The 19568-nt window shown below is 38.1% G+C and overlaps 4 protein-coding genes across 5 annotated transcripts; 1 reads left to right on the top strand and 3 right to left on the bottom strand.

The window, feature by feature from the left end:
* Window positions 1-780: 780 nt before the first annotated feature.
* Window positions 781-5435, top strand: yps (ypsilon schachtel). 2 transcript variants are annotated; one of them, XR_001769911.3, is made up of 4 exons: window positions 781-1208; window positions 2691-3428; window positions 4035-4258; window positions 4322-4648. XR_001769911.3 is itself a non-coding variant. In XM_017141663.3 (4 exons), exons 1-4 carry the CDS (start codon window positions 1061-1063, stop codon window positions 4627-4629), a joined length of 1035 nt encoding a protein of 344 aa, XP_016997152.1. In that variant the 5' UTR covers window positions 784-1060; the 3' UTR covers window positions 4630-5435. The 2 variants fall into 2 exon arrangements, 1 of the variants encoding a protein (XP_016997152.1); XM_017141663.3 differs by having other exon boundaries at window positions 784-1208; window positions 4035-4135; window positions 4582-5435.
* Window positions 5436-5895: 460 nt separating this feature from the next.
* On the bottom strand, window positions 5896-7241 carry LOC108057356 (uncharacterized). The gene is made up of 2 exons (XM_017141575.3): window positions 6691-7241; window positions 5896-6386 (listed from the first exon to the last, which is right to left on the bottom strand). Exons 1-2 carry the CDS (start codon window positions 7192-7194, stop codon window positions 5976-5978), a joined length of 915 nt encoding a protein of 304 aa, XP_016997064.2. The 5' UTR covers window positions 7195-7241; the 3' UTR covers window positions 5896-5975.
* A 531-nt stretch (window positions 7242-7772) lies between these two features.
* On the bottom strand, window positions 7773-9773 carry ssp (sunspot). The gene is made up of 3 exons (XM_070214256.1): window positions 9383-9773; window positions 9089-9321; window positions 7773-8618 (listed from the first exon to the last, which is right to left on the bottom strand). Exons 1-3 carry the CDS (start codon window positions 9707-9709, stop codon window positions 8051-8053), a joined length of 1128 nt encoding a protein of 375 aa, XP_070070357.1. The 5' UTR covers window positions 9710-9773; the 3' UTR covers window positions 7773-8050.
* Window positions 9774-10221: 448 nt separating this feature from the next.
* vers (versatile) lies at window positions 10222-12197 on the bottom strand. Its single transcript, XM_017141577.3, has 4 exons — window positions 11836-12197; window positions 10958-11355; window positions 10772-10899; window positions 10222-10710 (listed from the first exon to the last, which is right to left on the bottom strand). Exons 1-4 carry the CDS (start codon window positions 12067-12069, stop codon window positions 10322-10324), a joined length of 1149 nt encoding a protein of 382 aa, XP_016997066.2. The 5' UTR covers window positions 12070-12197; the 3' UTR covers window positions 10222-10321.
* Between the last annotated feature and the right edge of the window lie 7371 nt (window positions 12198-19568).

A 19568-nucleotide genomic window follows, 5' to 3' on the forward strand; every position in this document is an offset into this window, starting at 1 on the left:
ATATATACTTTATGGGGTCGGAAACGCTTCCTTCTAGCTGTTACATACTTTTGCACGAATCTAGTATACCCTTTTACTCTACGAGTAACGGGTATAAAAAGAACTTATATAGCCAGTTTGAAGCGTCATAACCTAAGCTTTTAACCGAAACTTGTTTAGTTGAGTGAATATATACATACAATGGCCATCACCTTCTGAAGAATTCGCGGTTTTTCATCTTTTATGATAAAGCGCCATTGCTGTTACTTAAGTAAATGTATAAATAAAATCTCCTCAAGAATTCGCGGTTTTTTATCTTGTATGCCTCTAAGTGGTAACGTTGTACGAGTAAATATACAAGTTAATGGTCTCCTAAAGAATTCGTGGTTTATAATCTTGTATAATAAAACCTCTAGTGTTGGTGTTATACGAGAATTGCTCGTCGAGCAAATATAAAAATTTTATTTCACACATGTATAATACACAAGGAATAGTATACTGTGCGTATCAATCATTTTCAAGTATTATACATTTGCATATTACTTTGTGTCATTTTCCATACCCTGCTTAAAAGTTTAAGTTAATCCTAAGTTTAAAATTAATTAATACTTGGTTATTCAGAGTCTGTCTCATGTAAATAAAATTATAATTTGTAATGATAATTGAACATTTAAATCTAACGTCTTTTTAACAGTGCCGTTATTCGCTCTGCCCTTAACAGCACCCTAGAGACCATCAGTCCCAAATATCGATAGCACACGTCTCAATATCGATAGTCCAGCGACGAGCAACCCTGATCCGGCTGTCATGTTTCACTTCCTGAACTTGCGAACAAAATAGAATCGCCAAGGCACAGAAAACCCTGCGAGTGGCGAGTGTTTTAAGATCACACTCACAAACAACATCCAAAGTGGTTAGTGGCAGTTGAGTGAGTGCCAGAGACCCCGAAGAACAGCAGGGCAGACGGATAGCCAACCACACACACAGCCAACAGCCAACGGCCGAGCAGCAGCAACAACAACAGCCTCGTTTTTCCCGCTTTTCGTTCAGCACACATAACAACCAAACCAAACGACAGACGATGGCCGATGCAGAGAACAAGGTCTTGGCTCCCGAGCCGCAGCAGCAGCAGGAGCAGCAGAATCTGCAGGAGCAGGAACTCGAGCAGGAGCTGCAGGACGAGCAGCAGCTGCAGGGCAAGCCCGCTCCGCCGCCCAAGGAAGTCATCGGTAAGGATGTGAATCTAGCTAATCCTAGCACTCGAATTCCCTATCCAAATCCCAACCCATTTCATTCATATGCAAGAACACATGGCGGCTGCTACCAAAATAGCATTGAAATAAAAGAAAATAAGGAGAAGAGAAAAAAATACATGCCTCCCTGCGCGCGTGTGTGTGTGTGTGTTTGGGTCTTAAAATATACGCGCGTCGGCCATTTTGTGCGGCCAAAGGCAACGCATGTACATATGAACGAGTGTTCGCGCCGCCGGCTAACCAAATTGAAAATTCTGCCTTTTGCCGGTCGTCTGTCTATACAGCCATTCACCCACCCACCCGGCACCACCCCCTGGCCACCCCTCCGCCCCAAAAAGAAATCCCCCCATAGACATACACGCACACACATGCATGGAGAGCCAGGGCAACCCAATTTGTTAATGCGCGCGCAGCACGAGTGCGAGCGAGACGGCTGACAGCCGGTGCGGGTGTGTGTGTCCATTGTTTTGGTACATCTACTTGTGCACACATACGCACACCTGGCTTTAAGGCGATTCCAAAACACGAGACCATCATATCATAATCACCATAATAATGCAACCAATCTATCTGTAAATATCTGGTTTAAAATGCTTTCTTCTTGTATCCATCGATTTTTTATAGTATTCGAAATTTTCGTAACTCCAGTAACTATGGTTATTGATCAGAAAATTAATGGCCCTAAAGCGATTCCAAAACACGACACCATATCATAATAACCATAATAATGCAACCAATCTATCTGTAAATATCTACTTTGTAAATGCTATCTTCTCGTATTCTTCGATGTACTTATAGTATTCGATATTTTCGTAACCCCAGTAACTATAGTTATTGACCAGAAAAGTATTGTAATTAAACTGTTTTGTAATAGATATTTCGATATTTATGCACGCTTCAATGAGTTTAGGAACAACTTTTGATTACATTGTATTTAGCCCTTCTTTTAATGACAATACCATCTGGACATTTATCATACATCCAACCCAATCCATATGATAGACCCTTCAAATACAATATATTCTGTATTTTAAAAACATTTTAGTTTTTAACATTTAGTTTTTTAATTTTTTTATTATTCTTTCTTTCTTATTTCCTGGTGCTAGAAGGACTTTCTTATAAATTAATGCACTAGTCACAAAAACAATATTGAAGATATGTAAATCCCTACTTAAATAAACTTATGAGCCTTATAGCATTTAAAAGTTGAAAGATCTGCTTATATGTATCTAACATTTAATACCAATTAACATTTAAAGTTGACGTATTACATAGTTTTTGGAAATTGAAAAATTTTTTTTTATGTTATTTACTTTGTGATTTTAAATATAAAAATAAATATTTTAAATTAGGTGTAAAATATATTTTAATAAATTTTAAAAATTCCGCAATAATAAAATAAGTCCAAATAATTAAAACCTCATAGAGTAACCACAATTTCTACCCCTACCATTGCAGCCACCAAAGTCACCGGCACCGTCAAGTGGTTCAACGTGAAGAGCGGCTACGGCTTCATCAACCGCAACGACACCAAAGAGGACGTCTTTGTGCACCAGAGCGCCATTGCCCGGAACAACCCCAAGAAGGCGGTCCGCTCGGTGGGCGACGGTGAGGTCGTTGAGTTCGACGTGGTCATTGGCGAGAAGGGAAACGAGGCGGCCAACGTGACCGGTCCGTCCGGCGAGCCAGTGCGGGGCAGTCAGTTTGCGGCGGACAAGCGCCGCAACTTCCGTCCCTGGATGAAGAAGAACCGCCGCAAGGATGGCGAAGATGGTGAGGAGCTGGACGCGCCGGCCCAACAGCAGCAGCAGCAGGCGCCGCCTTCGGTTGACGGGCAGCCGCAGCAGCTGCAGTCCGGCCCGCGCCAGCCCCGCCAGAACTTCCGCCGAGGACCACCCGGTGGAGGACCGCCCGGAGGACCTCGTGGTGGCCCCCGAGGACCGCCCGGCGGAGCTCCCGGTGGCCCCCGGCGCTACAACAACTACTATCCGCGCCAGCCGCGTCGCGGCCTGGGCGGCGGTGACGGCAGCAGCGCCGAGCCCGGCGTCCACGATCAGAATCCCGAGGGTCTGCAGCGCGGCGAGGGTCAGGGACCGCGTCGCGGTGGCGGCCCACCGGGCGGACCTCAGAGGCGCTTCTTCCGACGCAACTACAACAACGGACCACCGCCGCCACGCCGCGATGGCGGGGAATACAGTGAGTATAAGTCTTTCAAGGCATTTCTTTGGGACTAGAATGTGCCCAACAGGGTTCGGAAATTGAAACACATGTTAAAAACATGAAAAATTTTATTTTACAAAAGTGCTAAAATGTGAAAAATAATTGTTAACACACACAGCTCACTTGTGTTTTTTACACAATGTGTTATTAACACGACATGTTTTTTACACGAATGAAAATTAAATATTACTGACATTAACGAGTCGAAGGGAAAATGTCTTGTATGTTAGTTTTAACCATTTCAAAGCTTATATGAATTCATATACTCTAGAAAACCGTGCACTTTTCAGTTCATCATATAATTCTGACACTTTAATGTCTAAAACTCATTGCGTTAAATACAAGCTGTGTTAAAAACATGTCGTATAATTAACACAAATGTTTCTATTATGTTTCTAACATATGTAGGATAAAATTTTTTGCACACAAGTCAATAAATTTTTTTGAACTTTACACTTTGACATTTAACATGTTAATAACACAAGTTTTTTACAGTGTTTGTTATTTTCCGAACCCTGGTACCCAAGTTCCCTTGCATTTAATAAAATTTCTAAAATAATTATATTATATTCTTCATTGCAGTTCAAGGTCAGGGACCGCCACGCCCTCAACAGCCACGTCCACGTCGCCAGAATCGGAAACCAAATGGCCCTGGCGGTGGTTTGGAGCAGCAGCCACAGCAGGTAATGAACTAATCAACACAACAGCAACAACTGAAACATCTTCGCCAAAGCAAAACTACGATAACAACATCTAATTAGTAAACATCAGCAACAGCCAGCGGCAAACTTAACAACAACAACAAGGTCTACAATAATAACATGGTGGCGGTCTCTTGAAAACTAAAGACTAACTAAAATGCATTACAGATGCATTCATACTTAACCACTAACAACAACAGTCACTCACAAGAAAGACAGCGAAAAAGAGGAGAAACCTTAACACTTAGAGGCTTTGGGTCTAACATTCTTTTATTTTAGTTACCTGTAACTAATTGGCAAACAAACAAAAAACACACACACATTTAATGTAAAACAGAGAACTGCATTTTACTTTTACCATTTGAAATTTTTAAGTTGACTTATCGTTATGATTTTTACCCCTCGCTATCCCCACACAAAATCCTTAGAACGGCGCTCAAGAGCTGCAAAATACAACCACAGAGAGCACTGCTTAGAAAGGACCGTCGAACCGTCGTAAAACATCAGTAGCAGTAGCAGTAGCAGCAGCATATAACAACAGTCGCAGCAGCAGCAGCAGCACATCAACAACATCAGCAATCACTGCAAAATGGAGCAACAACATCAGCAAATATTGCAGCACTTTGCTAAATGAGCCGCCGCGTTTTTTCGGTTTGTTTGCTTTTTGTTTTGTTTCGGAGGGCAGCAGAACGAATTGTAAAACTAATACAACATCCAACAACAGCAACATGAAAGTCTATATCAAATTCAAAAAACAAATTTTAATCATGCCTGGCCGTCAGAAAATTGCCTAAATGTCGAATTGTATTATATAAAACGAAGCAACAAAAATAAATTCAAATACGCCCAGCAATTTAGACAGCGCCGGTATACCATTTACCTTAATGTTTTTAACAAATTTTATTTATTCTTGCAACCCTTCTCTAACGTTGTTACGTTGTGCGTTAAGCGAACCTATAACTCTAAGTTTCTCGTATTAAAGATCAACATTAAACACCTAAAACCACACTCAATCTTGTCCCATTAATACATCATCCAAAATCGAGAAATTCAAGAATCAGACGGAAACAAGGCCCCACTTAATGTATCAAAAATATAAAAGCAAAGCAGAGCAAACAAACATAAGTGAGAAAGAAACCATGTAATTCACAGCAAACAAACAAAAAAAAACTGTAAAAGAAGCAAAGTAAAAATATACAACAAATGCAAGATGGCACCAAAAGAAAAGTAAAAAAAAACTTTAAAAACGTATTGGAAAAAATAAAAAAATTGAAAAAGACAAGCATGTTTTATTAATTATCACGGCATTTGTGGGAACGGTAGTCATACAAGCATGTTATCTTTAACAAGAGTTTTTAGATAACTTTTTAAAAAATTTACCAACATTTGCGGTATTGGTCTTGTATTTTTCAAATAAAACATTAATCTCCATTAAAATTTTTTAATACATTGCAAAATTGTATTTTTTTAGTTAATAATCTATAATTATCATATAAAAACCAGGGACCGTAAATAATCGTTATCTGATATTTTTATTTTAAAAAGACTACTGTGATATTTTTTGTAAACGTCAAAAATAACGTTCTCTTTTTGTCTGAAAAGCAAATTAACTTTTATTTGTTCATGTCTATAAAGCGCATAAAAACCACTTAAATTGTTGATTAAAACTTGTACAAATCCCAGTAGTCCTTTTAAAATAAAAATCTTAAATAACGATTATTATTAGACCTGATAAAAACACAAAAGACGATATATGAACAATTTATTTAATCTGAATTAAGAGTTATTTCCTAGCCTAAATTAAATGTTATTGGCACAGGCGCTAAAGGTTTGTGGTCAAGGATGTGACGGTCGAAATGTTCAATCGCTCCAGCCGACCCAAAACAAGGAGCTCGTCAATAGAGCGCTTGGCGTAGAACTTTTGGTCCTCGCTCAAGCGCAAGAAGGCGTGAGCCCAGGATTTGGCATAGGATTCCGCTTCGGCAAGGGCGCTGGCGTCGAACAGGAGGCCGCCTTCCGTTGAAGGAAGGGGCTCAGTGGCCGCTTGTCTGAAGACTGGAGAATCATGCTGGATATTAGTTGGGTCCAGCTCAATGGGCAGCATCTGGTCGTCCTCCGTCTCCGCCGCTTCATCCTCTTCTTCCGGCTCCGGCTCAACCGACAAGTTCTCCTCTGAAAAGAGTTTCAGCAGGGGTCGAGCAGTGGAGGAGTCGAGATCACGTTCCGAATCAGGCTGTAAATTGGAGTGGCTTTAGTCGGATATTATATCCAGGGTTCGGAAAATAACATAAATAACTTGTGTTATTAACATGTTAAGTGTCAAAGTGTTAAGTTCAAAAAAAGTTCTTGACATGTGTGTTAAAAATTGTAGCCTACATATGTTAGAAACATAAATAACACACACATGTCAGTTGTGTTATTTACACAACGTGTTTTTTACACAGCGTGCTTTTAACACAATGAGTTTTTGACATTTAAGTGACAGCTCACAATAATAATACTAATAATTTATATCTTTATAATATTTATGAACTTACTGCCTGCTCCACGGCACTCTCCTCCTGTAAGTGGACCTCCATTTCGTCCTCCATGTCGCTGTACTGGGTGAGCGGATCCACGGTGTCCTCGTAGAGCCGCTCGCACTGAGTGGCAAAAACTGGAGGACGCTTGGTCGTCGATTTCTGGCTGCGCGGCGCCTGTGGAGCGGCGGTGGGCGCAGGGGCGTGGTCGGTGAGATGGGCATTCTGCTTGAGGTACCGCACATGGCACTTGTGGATGCGAAGATTGGATGTGGTGCCGCCGGTGGACTGCATCACACGCTTGCAGCCGATGCAAAAGTAACGCCATTTCAACTTTGTCCCATCGGGACGGGCTATTTCCCGGTAGACGTTCCACACGGAGCTCCGCTTGTTCTTCTTCACCAGCCGGTACTGCCCGGTGTTGATCTTCAGCAGGATGTCCAGCTGCGCCTCTGTGCACTTCTCCTCCTCCCCGGGGGCGTTTATAATAAACATATTTCGCCCAGCAATCCCAATGGACATAGCAAAAACACAACACAAATCAGCCGGAGGGAAAAACCAGGTGGCAACTCCGGCAGACAATTGTCGATTACCGATTTTAATCGAAATCGACGTGTCAAAAAAATAATCGAATCGAAATTATTTAAAACGCATTTTTCAAAAAAATAATAATAAAAACCCTGTTTTATTGATAAAACAACTATTTTTATGGACCTGTATTTATAAAAAAAAATCAAAAACTTACAAAAATTTTATTTATTATATTTGGCATAAAGAAGATTACCTAATACATAATCATATTATTTTAAAGTTTAAAATTTAAACCAATAGTCAAAATTAGAATAAAATTTAAATGACAGGGTTTTGACATTTTTATTCCAGTTTTATATTTACCATTTGAAATATTAATTAATTTATTAGTTACTTTAATCAATAATAATCAAATTGTCAAAATTAGAGGGCCTCATGTTAATATTTTTTGAAATAGCAAAATAAAATGTAAATTATTTGCTCTTTATTTCAGGGAGTTACTGTAATCTCTGCCATTCCATTTAAGATTATTTAGTTTTAAAAAAGGCAAGAAAACAATTACAATCACATTTAATTTAAATCTTAGGTTTTTATTAGCATAAATCAACATTATCTTAAATTAATAAATTGAGCGATTGCCAAAATAAGAAAAAACTTTTGTCCATGCCGTAGATGAATTCTTATCAATTTCTGTCAATAGTGCTTATTCGGATTTTTTCGGTCATATTGAAACTAATTTGCTTTGATGAATCGTTTTAAAGTATCAAATTAATTAAGGTATGACATATTAAATAGTTGTAATGATAGAAAGATTGTGTGGCGGCTCACTCATGTTCCAGAAAGGTATTTATGATTCTTCTTTATAACTACTTAGAACGTCCATAAAGTCTTTATGAAATGAGGACAGCTCCCGCACAAAAAACTTCATCAGTTTACATTTTTTTCGTTCTATGACCAGTTTTTCCTCTTCAATTTCCAGCATTCTAGCGGCTCTTTTGCGTTTAGCTCTTTTCATTTCATCGGTCGTGGAATTCTGTTGATCGAGCTCGTCCTCGTAGTTCTCCTGCGAATGTACAGTGGAGGTTTCCTCCTCGATTTCCTTAATAATATTGTCCTTTAGAATGCGAAGTTCATCCACGTCGTCCTGTGATTCATCTGGTTCGAAATCATAGTCTTCATTTCTGGTTAACCCTGCTGTTAGCTCTTTTAAGTGACTTTTCTCCTTGAAGGATTCATTATTTTGACTGGAATATGAGTGACGACCGCTATTGTTGATTGAACCATTTCCAGAGTTATTCGATCTTCTGGGCTTTTCTTCGACTAGATTCTTTTCGGCGCTAAATATTAAATTTAGGGTTTCGAAATATTCCCATTCGGATGGCGTCCCCGAAGTTTTTTCCATGTGTGCTTCTCGTCTAAAAAATGATAAAAAATATTAGATATTATAATTGCTTCGGTCATAATTTAGGGCTGTTTTTTCTTCTGCACGGAAAATTTTAAGTAGGCTTTAAACTTGGTGTTACCTTACGTTTTCAGGGCTTAAGCCCTATTTTTAATTTAACATGCATAAATTTAATTAATAAAAAGTACAACATTATTATTCACTAATTTACTTAATTACTAACATCAAATTTTTGTAGTTTCCTATTTACTATAATATTATTTTTATATATTACAATAATTAGGAAACTACATTTAATGTTAGTTATTAAGTAAATTAGTGAGGAAAATGGCTTTAATATTTTAAAAATAATAATTAATTAAAAATATCAACTCATTGTGACTAGCGCGACAATTTTAAGTGCTCACTTTTAGCACTGGGATATAAAATAATTAAATTAATTTTTTTTTTATTAATTTGTTATTAGTTGTACTGTTTTCTTACCTATAGCGTTGGGCCATATCATCAATTTTGTTCTTGATTTCCGTGAAAGTGAAGCCCAGCGACTTCATTTTGCCGGTCATTTTCCAGATAACCTTGACCCGCTTTCGAGTGTCCCGCAGATCGACGCAATTGGCGGCCCAAAGCTGGAGGAGCAGCTCGGTTGCGTGGAAGGACCACTCCGCGGGCTTGAAATTGCTCCAGGTGATTCGGCGCTCCGGCCGAGGAGTCTCTTCCTGGGGAAATCACATTGGAAATTAGATTTAATTAGCAGGAAAAAAGGTGAGCTTGGCATACGTCTTGCTGTTGGCGCTGTTGAACAGGCTCCGCATCCGAGAATGTCCCGGCATTTGGATCCTGCGAACGCATGAACTCCACATGGCACTTGTGGGTGCGCAGATTCGACGTGTTGAAGGATCGCATGACGCGCTTGCAGCCGGTACAGAAGTAGATCCCATTGATGATTGCGCCGTCGGTGCGAACCACCTCCCGGTAAACCTGCCACACGGTGCTGCCGTGCTTCCGCCGGAGCAGCCGGTACTCGCCGCGGAGCACCTTCATCGTGATCTCCCGGCTCGTCTCCTGGAACTTCGACTCGTCCTGCAGCGTGCGCGCCTCAATCATTTTCGCTCTATTTCTGTGATAAAATAAACAAAATGCAACTCGGCGGTGTGACCAGCGTGGTGAAGCGGGCCAATTATCGATGACGCTATCGATAACATCGGTGGCGTGGCTTGCACCATCGAAGGTTTGAAAACTATCGCGAGACTATCGCCACCATATTTTAATATATACCCTATATTTCTAAATTCCCAAATGATTTTTGAACGACTCCAATTAAATTTGCTGACCCTATTTTGAATAGGCTGTAATTGTCTGTAAATAACAATCGAATAACACAACTTAAGAGCCTTTTCAAAAATATGAACTGCAGTTTAAAGCAAAATGTTCAGTTTGGCTTACAAAAAGATATGTAAATAATAAAAAATACTCGAGAAAAAATTATATAGAAATTAATTTCATTAAACCTTACTTGGATTAGTTCTAATTGATTTTCAAATTATTGAAACTTTTTATTTATCTTAATAAGACATAGTTTTTCGATTTCAACTTAACCATAATGTTTATTTCGATAGATTTTAAACCGACACAAAAAATGAAATATTTAGTAACATCTTTACACTTTGAATTCTTCTGAAAGAGTGGAAAACGTCTTGTACATAACACCTAATTGCACTAATTCTTATGCTTAAGGAAATGAACTATATCTTTGTGGAATGAGTTCAGCTCCACGAGAGCTTCTTTCATAACCTGCAGCTTTTCTCGCTCGATAATCAGTTTCTCCTCCTCAATCTGAAGGATTCTGTCTGTATGGCTAACTGGGATCTTGGTTTTGGTGCGATACTTCGAAACAGGCGACGGGGATAATTGTTCCAGTGGCTCTTCCTCCTCCTCTTCATCCTGAATGTCTGGGATATTTGGCGAGGGTGACCGCGTTCTCTTTAGAGTTTCCTTCGTGCTCAATTCATTTTCAAATTCATCCTTCGGGTCTTCTGCCATCGATTCATCTTTCATCGAAGCCATTTCTTCATTATCAGATTCCACATCGGTGAAAAGAGCTGCTTCTGTAAGAAAATGTTTGTCTTTTATAAGTCTTTATTACAAATCAATATTATATGGTTTTACCAGGATCATCGCACATTATATCCTCAAAGACATTTACGGCTTTCGTGCCAATTAGAAGTGCCTGAAGCCTGTGGAAGTGTTCCCACTTGGAGGGAACTCCAGTCTCACGGACTCTCTCAGCTTCTATGCTGTAGATTAAAAATGAATAAAATAAATAAATATTGGATAAAAAGCTTTAGGCCTTACCGATACTTTCGCGACATATTGTCCATTTTGGTCTTGAGCTCCGTGTGACTCGGTCCGAACTGGCTCATCTCATGGGCCATCTTCTTGTAGATCAGGATATTCTTTGACTCGCCACGGAACTCCTTCAAATGTTGCGCCCATAGCTGCAATAACATTCTCTCGGCATCCTTTTTCCACACGTGACGCTCCGTTTTCGAGTATAAATCCTCAAATGTATCTGGTTTTAGGTTTTTGTGAGGATGAAAGATCTCGTTTCGAATCACTGGCTCATCGGTTTTTTTCGGTGCTGTTTCCTTTACGAGTCGCGGAGTTGCCGGCTGCGTTACTTCCTCATCGAGTAAGGCGATGAGAGGTCTCTTGAACTTTGGTCCTGGCCTTCGACGTTCCGGCGTCATATCCTGAAATAAACAGGTTAAAATATAACAAATAACTTAATTTTTAACTTTAATTAAGAGTCAATATGAAATGCTTAGCTGAAAAGGCAAAATTTACCAGCATTTTATATGATGGCGAATTTATATGTCGTGAAAGATTAACATTTAGGAGTTCCACTATATATAAAGTTCTAAGAAAGTTCTTAGAAAAATTGAATGGTTTATGAAAAGTGCAAAATTTAGCTATTGGAAATACTATGTTATTGTAAAGTTTGCTATTTGAAACCATTTATCTGCATTAAAAATGGAAGTACAAAGGTAGGTCAAAAAAAAATCGAACATTTAGCAATGTTTAGAAATGATATAAGAGTTTCTAGAGATCCTAAGATTTCGAGACTAGATCTTTTTCGAACATGATAATGTTTGTGATGAACATGTGGTGCTGTACAAACATAGGAAGCGTTTTTGGCTCTGCAGGGGAATATAAATAAGACCCCGACTCACTTCATCGGGCTTGGGATCCTCGGCGAGGAATACAGTTTCGTAGAATTTCTCGTACTCGGATTTTGGCGGGAACGTTCGCTGCGGCTGGGCGGCAATGGGTTTTTTTTCTACGCCAAGACTTCTATTGCGATTGTTTTGGGCAATTCGCTTGCTTCTCGGCCCGGCAACCGTTTTCCGGGAATCTTGCGCCGCCTCCTTGCCACTGGCTGAAGCTCCACTCGTTCTCGACGGCATTGCAATATGCTCTTCGTTTGGCTCTAGTAGGTAGCGTCAATTCTGCTTATTTTATTAGTAAAATTGCCCTAAATATTTTGTAATATCCTCGCGTTTGTTGTCGTCACTAGTGGTGGAACCAAACACCATGTGTGTTCGATACTATCGGTGCTTACTGAATGTGGAGTGTTTCCCAACACCGGCAGCTATCGATAGGCAACCGATATTTGGCAGCCCTGGATATTGTTGGCGGGAAGTTTTAAAATTATTTTCGTAGAAAGAAAAACAAAAAGTCTTTTAGACTAAAACTTTTAAATTACAATTAAAACAAGAGAGAACGCTATAGTCGGGTTAGTGTCCCGACTATTTAATACCCGTCACTCAGCTAAAGGAAGTGCGAACGCGGGTTGGTGTCCCGACTAATAATCGTAACTCAGCTAAAGGGAGTGCGAGGGAGATAGATATATGTAGATATTTTGATTGCGTATAACTTTTTAATGAATGGTCCGATTTGAAAAATGTCTTCTACATTTCGATAGGTATAAATATACACAACAAAAGTGCATTTATACTTCTCGGAAATCTTTAAAGATGTGGGCGCAGGACCCATTTTAAAATCGTTAGTGGGCGATTGTGGGCGTTAGAGGGGGCAGTACAACATTGTATTAACTTAATCCGAAATTCATTGAAATTTATTTCTTAGATTGTGCTAATAATTTGTTTCTTATTTTATCTTTTGAGAGTTTAATATTTTGTCCCTTCTACTTGTTAGATACAACCCTTAAATGGATTAAAGGCTAGTTAATTTGAATCAATTGTTGGGACTACAATTGCCCCAGATGCTTTCCAATGTGGCTTTCGCACGCACTTTTAGCTAATCAAGCTAGGTCAGCCGGCATTTGTATCTGCATCTGCAACTGGAAACAGCATCTGCATCTGGGAACGAGCCCAAGGCAGAGCGGACGACAACAATCAGCGACAATTGCCCAAAGATTGCGACTAATGGTCGGCCGACGCACGTCGCCGCATCAGACAGAAGGTGCCTGTGGGAGATTTTCAACCGGTTTCGAATGATTCTCCTGTCTTCCGACTCTTCCAGTCTTCACACGCAGAAAAATATCACAGAAATCTCCATATTTTCGACGACAAAAAAAAAACAACCATTTATGCCAAAAATGCAAATATTGATAGATTTATTATCAGTTTTGCAGATATCATTTGTAATTGCTTTTATCTCCTTTTCACATATTTTTTTAAAACACCTTCTGATTTCCTTATTTATTTCTCTCTGTGCAGACTCCTGGCTCCTGCTTCTGGCCGGCTGCAAAATTTTGTGGCTCGTGCTCGGTGATTGCCAGCTGCTTGTGGCCAAAACTTATGGTTTAGCATTTAACCTGTCACTTAATCGAAAAAGCTGCCCTCTGCCATCCAGAAGTTTTTTAATGACGCTTGGCTCGTGCCGCAGCAGCTGTTTGATCAGGAGCTTCCACTGGCTCCCCACTGTTAGATGTCCCAGATACGAAATAATATGAGGGCAATTTTGAAAGCATTAAACAACCCAGCCAACGCTCTTTAAAAAACACTTTAAGAATATATCAGAACATCCTTAGAAGTTTCGTCAAACGACAAAAACGTTTTAAAAGCCTTCTAAAAGGAAAATGGTCATGTCAATCCTAAAAAATTAATATGTTTTTTTATAGTTATTTGTATTTATTTAATAATTATTATTGAGCAAAAAATAATAACATATACAAAATCTATAACTTAATTTTTAAATAATCTTCATTAAACATTATGCATAAAAAATGCTTACGGTTCCCTAATAAGTCAATAATGTATTTCGTTTAGGTACCTATGTACATTTAATAGCACATTTTTAATTTTACGACCTGGAAACTTGTAATAATTTTCTTCATTGGAAAACTACAACTGGAACTGCAATTATGATGCCATGGACCATGGTTCCCTCTCAATCCCAATCCCAGTCCAATTCAGGCAGCAGCACATAAACACGCTGATCCAACTGTCTTGTTGATCGTAGCTTTCCTCATTGTGTCGAGCCAACTTAATTGTTTCTTGTGGTTGCTGACATTGTTTCTTTTTTGCCATCCGCTCGGGAACCCCAACTCGGCTGAAAAAAAAACCCGACAATTGTGGCCATGACTTTGTGCAACTGGCGACATCAGAGCCACTGTTAAACACTTGAAAAAATGATTATTCAATGAAATAAATAAAATAAAAATTTATAAAACCTATAATATTTCATAAATATAATATTAAGCTAAGTTAATGTATTAAATATTTAATTTAATGTATTCATCAATTAAGATGGTAAAGTATAGACCCTTTTTTTCGCAGTGCAGAAACATTAACAACTTGCCGATGGCTCCATGGCATCATTATGAGACTGGCTCCGAAGTTGAGACTGGGCGAGACCTTATTTGTTTGGCGCATAATTTAAGTTAAAGCCCGTGCAAATGTCGCATTGTTGAATGTTGTCCGTTGTCTGTTGCATGTTGCCAGTTGCTCGTTTGCTGTTGCTGGCCTACGCCTTTTGTTGCATGCCCAACTGATGGCCAGAAAAAGACAATTAAATAAAATGAGGATTCATGGGGTCATTTAAAAAAAAAACAGGTATGATACTAAAATATTCTTTATTTATGTTTGCTGTTCTATGCAAAATAAAGATTTTCGAAATATCTAAATGATCTATAAATATTTAAGAAAATGGAATATTTTAAAATCGAAATAAATGTAAGTTTTATCATCGAAAGCTTCATAATAATATTTTTTTATTTGGTCAAAGTTAAGTTTTTTTTAAATATTTTTTTCAATGTTTCCTTAGAATCTAAACTTTCGGTTAGCTTAAGCCTTGCTATATTTTTTTTGGTGTACTGATGATATGGCCCAATCCGTTGGATGTGCCTGCTGGCGCTTGATTGCAGGTTGTCATGGGTTCGGCGCACTCGACGCGCATCCATTCAGTCAGGACTGACAGACGGCACAAATCCACATATCCCCACATCCTATGTATATGTAGGATCCCCAACGATCGGCGTGTCTCTCCAATTGCATTTATGTTGGCCATGTCCCTTTTTTTGACGTGGGTCGATGTCGGTCGGTTCTTACGTGATTCCACCAACCGGTTTTCAGATCAACGGGGTGGCAGTGACAGGGTGGTGGGCCCACAATTTGCTGGATTGTATTATATTATTGCATTTTCCATCTCAAAATAGCTTTCAGATCAGGATCACAACTCTGCTGGCGGCCGAGAGTTGCATCCTTGCACGGAAAGTATTTCATATATTATAAGTTAATTTTTAGATATTTAATGTTTTTATAAAGTTTATTTTTTGATATTAAAATTAGTCCTTTTCTCTGTTTTTTTCCCCAATGTACTTATTTTCCAAAGAATATTGAAATAAAAATATTTTCATAACCACAATATTTTACTCAATATATTTTCCCTGTGCGATTTTTTATTATATTTAGTTTTTACTGATGTTAATGCCATCCAAAAATTACTTTTTTTCTTTCCGAATTTAGTTTTTTTCCGTGCAGCACTTCATAACTATATTGACACAAGTCTGGCCATAAAGAAACACAACTTATGCGAACGGTGTGCGCTGCGCCCGTGTGGCACCATGTGGGTGGGTGGTGCAGCCAGATAAGATATTTTTCGGCCTAAAGAAGTCGCCGAAACTGCAGACGTAGGAAAACTCGACGGGTTTCACAATAAACAGATACTAGTCATTTTACTTTCACATCGCAAACTATTTATAAAGATTTCATTTGAATTGCATTACGAATAGTAAGGTATATATAAAATACAAAGTTCCATAACTAATAAAAAGGTATTTAATATTATTGCAATTCTTTTTTTTTAACAAAATAATATAATTGAATAGCATAGTACAGTGAGAGGTCAGATCTAAGCTTGTTTACTCATAAAAGTAATTAGTACCTCAAGCAAAATATATGTTATACTCACTCCATTAAGATGAAGTTGTCTTTGAGATAGCAGCTACACCCAAACTTTTTTCATACGTAGACGTATCAATTAGGCGGACAAGCCCAACGAAATCTGTTAACTCCGTGGGCCGAGCTTAACCCAATTTACCCGACCATCTCATCGCGGCACAAAAGTTCTGGGAAGAAAAGAATAACAAATAATTTCCTATGGCTATCATTTGAATCTAACTGTGAGCAACATTAAATGAGACTATCCCGCCTTAACATACAAAGCCAGGTTTAGAGATAGCCCAAGAAAAAAAGGGGATTCTGAGAGGAAAACGATCTCAAACAAATCAGCTGCGGTTATTTTTCTTGATTATCAGGAAACTCGACTTTGGGATACCTAAAATTGAGAAGATCAAAGTCATAACTATTTAATTAAAGAAAAATAGTAATCTTAATAATAATAGTAATCAAAATATATGTATATATTTGGACCAATACATTTTTTCGGTATTAACGTAAGGTCATAAAGTAGATATATTCTGTATATAAAATTCGGTCCAGTTTTATACAGTATACCCCCTTAACTATACGAATAAGGTGGGTAAGAAATAATTTGATTTGAAAAAAGTCAATTAACCATAGAACCCGCTTAAAACACGAAACCAATAAGTCGGCTTATCAGAACGATTGAGCGTGCCCCAAACAGTTCGCGGCCATTGAAATTAATTACGTGTGTGCACAGAAAAAAATGTGGAGTTCTTTTATTTATAAAATTACAATTTTTAAGAAAAGCTGAATTTAGCAGAGCTTACGTACTTATATTAGACGCTAAAAAGTATGCACTTCTTTTTTTTTATAATTTTAGACCCTTGAATTAAAGATATTTGTAGAGTTTATTAATTACAAATTCCCTTTTATCACAGAAAATTTTAAAGTATGGTCGATAGAAATCCCTTAAAAATGTATTTAATATTATTTTTTATAATTTTAATTTTTTGAAACTCTTTAACTGAGTATGTTGATCTCAAAGTAAAAAAGATATTTTTAAAGTGTGTGCAAATGAGAGGGGGAGTACTCGCGACAGGGGGAAACAGTAGCAGTAAAAAGTTTAATGAGCTGAGAAGAGGAAGAGGAAGAAAGAAACGACAACCACAAAATCGACGGCAACAACAAATGCAACCAGAAGAAGTCAAAACAAAAACAGAACGATCGAAAAGCGCGTTTGTTTTGATTGTGCGACAAAGACGGAGACAAAAAAAAAAAGAAAGAGACCGAGGAAAAAAGGAGCCGGAGCAGAAGAAAGAAAGAAAAACGATGGAAAACGCGACAACGGCTTTTAATTTAAAAAGTTGCTGGCACAGCGCATAAAACATACAAAAGAAAAAAAGAGACAGCAAACCGCCAAACAAACTGGTTTCTACACTCCCACCTCACTCACACTCATGCCTCCGAAGACTCTCTTCTGCGAGAAGACTCTCTTCTCCCAGAAGACACTCTCTGCGCTCTGCAGTCCTCTACATTAGTCTTCTCTTTCGCCAATTCTCTCGGCTTCGACTCTTTTTTTGACGTTTTGAGAAAAATTTTTCGCAAAAAATAATAACAATATGTTTGCCATTCAAATAGTATATTCCATCTGGGATCTATTTGTCCATATATGTATGAACAAAGTTTAAAGTTACATTTTTATTGGGCAAAGTTATGTATCTTAGAACTTGACCTATCCAACCAGCAAATAAAATCTTTTGGATCTTGGAACTTGGGTGACTAAATAAAAGTCTTTTCAACTTTATTTACTATAGTGATAATTCAAAATAAAAAATACAATTCATTTTATTATTTTTATTTTTATCATACATGTTTTTTTTATTCTTTAAAAACATTAATTTTAGAAATCAAAAGAAATTAATCTCATGATGATCTAAATCTTTCTTTCTACCCTTTTACTTTCTTAAGTTTATAGTATCTTCATTTTCAATATTAAATCTTGAATAATTAGAAGAATATATATATAATATATATTAGGTTATACAGTTATAATTTTAAAGGATGCTGAAACTGATTATGGCTATTAATTTTTCACAGATATTAATTTAGATGACCTAACTAGACTTTCCTTTCTTGTCTCCATTATTTGAAAGCATCCCAGATCTACTTGGACAATCTTTTCTCTTGGCTGCTTTATTAGGCTGCGACACGAGCAGAAAAGTGGGTTAAATTAATAAGTTGAGGCGGTTTTGGTTCAGTTTGGGTGGAATTGGCGTCATCTTTTTGGGCTGGTTGCCAATCTCTGGTTGGTTCCATAGTTCCTTTTTCCTGGCTCGGATCGTGACTCGTTTTGCGTGCAGCCGTAGATCGGTGGGCAGAAAAAGCCAAATAAATAAGCAAAAAAAAAAGGGGACCCCAGAAACCTTCGCTGCTAAAGATATAATTGTTCGATTGATAAAGCTGGCAGCGACCTGAGACCCGGCCATGTTGGTCTAATTTATTTGCGACTTGAAGTTCCCGCCCCTCTATTATCGCTGTCTATTGTTTTTGGTCAGCAGAATGCAATTAAATCGAATAAGTCAAATGCGCTAAGCCTTATAATAAAGTGGCACCCACGTCCACCAGTAGTCGGACATGTTGAACTGACCCCATAATTCTCGGGCTTAATTGATTACCTTCAGGTTCGATGTGGGTGGATGAGTGGCATTAATGTTCGTGGGTAATATGTAAAATATTTTAGACTAGCTTTTTGGCTTGGTGACCACCACACTATCTGTTTTTGATAAAGGTCTCTATCTTTGACTTCCTAAAATGCCCGGCAGACGCGTTTAGTTTATCTTGCTTTCTTGTTACTTTGTTTTAAAAGCCGCGATCTTGAACTTAAGGTCGCTTTTGTAAAAATACTATATTTTTATTTCCTGTAAACAAACATTATCGTTTTCGCGAATATCCGCTAGGGGAATTAATGTTGAACTATTTTCGCTGATAGGGTAGAACTATGAATAAGTCTGACATAATATTAAATTAATATTATTAATTCTTTTATCTGTGTACAAGATTATTATTTAAAACTACAAATAAAACAAGAGAGAACGCTATAATCGAGTGCCTCGACTATTAGATACCCGTTACTCAGCTAAACAACTTAATAGAAATATGCCTCCTTTTTTGTTTTTCGAAGCTGGAATTAGCTCCCGTTTTTTACCCAGGGAACTCCACGTGGAGGCCTTCTAAAACTTTCAATTCTGCCTAGCACATCTTCCGTCTCTCTCTAGCGCAGGTGAATGCACTTGTGAAAAACGAATACGAGCAAAAAGAGACAAAATGCGCGCCCTTTTCAAATAATTTAAAATTTGCAATAACATATTGTGAATTAGTGTGACCACAGAAAAAAAGGACAAAAAGTTCAAATTAACCATCTGAATAGATGGCGCTATTGTATATTGAATTGAGCCATCTACCCCAAGATATTGGTACTACTGGCCATGAAAGGCGGAAATGTAGGCGCTAGACAGGTTTAAGCGTTAAATGGGTTTTGCGGGCGTTAGAGTGGGCGTGGCAAACTTTTACTTGGC

The sequence above is a fragment of the Drosophila takahashii genome, chromosome 3L, assembly GCF_030179915.1.
Source record: "Drosophila takahashii strain IR98-3 E-12201 chromosome 3L, DtakHiC1v2, whole genome shotgun sequence".
In the NCBI taxonomy this organism is placed as follows: Eukaryota; Metazoa; Arthropoda; class Insecta; order Diptera; family Drosophilidae; genus Drosophila; species Drosophila takahashii.

Bases quoted from the DNA above. Each gene is read 5' to 3' on its own strand.
- yps (XM_017141663.3), top strand. From the start codon at position 1,061: ATGGCCGATGCAGAGAACAAGGTCTTGGCTCCCGAGCCGCAGCAGCAG. The intron at 1,209-2,690 runs GTAAGGATGTGA...CTACCATTGCAG, and splicing joins GCCGCCCAAGGAAGTCATCG to CCACCAAAGTCACCGGCACC. The intron at 4,136-4,581 runs GTAATGAACTAA...CAAAATCCTTAG, and splicing joins TGGAGCAGCAGCCACAGCAG to AACGGCGCTCAAGAGCTGCA.
- LOC108057356 (XM_017141575.3), bottom strand. From the start codon at position 7,194: ATGTCCATTGGGATTGCTGGGCGAAATATGTTTATTATAAACGCCCCC. The intron at 6,387-6,690 runs GTAAGTTCATAA...TCCAATTTACAG, and splicing joins AGAGTGCCGTGGAGCAGGCA to CCTGATTCGGAACGTGATCT.
- ssp (XM_070214256.1), bottom strand. From the start codon at position 9,709: ATGATTGAGGCGCGCACGCTGCAGGACGAGTCGAAGTTCCAGGAGACG. The intron at 9,322-9,382 runs GTATGCCAAGCT...TGATTTCCCCAG, and splicing joins AACAGCGCCAACAGCAAGAC to GAAGAGACTCCTCGGCCGGA. The intron at 8,619-9,088 runs GTAAGAAAACAG...ATCATTTTTTAG, and splicing joins GATATGGCCCAACGCTATAG to ACGAGAAGCACACATGGAAA.
- vers (XM_017141577.3), bottom strand. From the start codon at position 12,069: ATGCCGTCGAGAACGAGTGGAGCTTCAGCCAGTGGCAAGGAGGCGGCG. The intron at 11,356-11,835 runs GTGAGTCGGGGT...TGTTTATTTCAG, and splicing joins AGGATCCCAAGCCCGATGAA to GATATGACGCCGGAACGTCG. The intron at 10,900-10,957 runs GTAAGGCCTAAA...TTTAATCTACAG, and splicing joins AATATGTCGCGAAAGTATCG to CATAGAAGCTGAGAGAGTCC.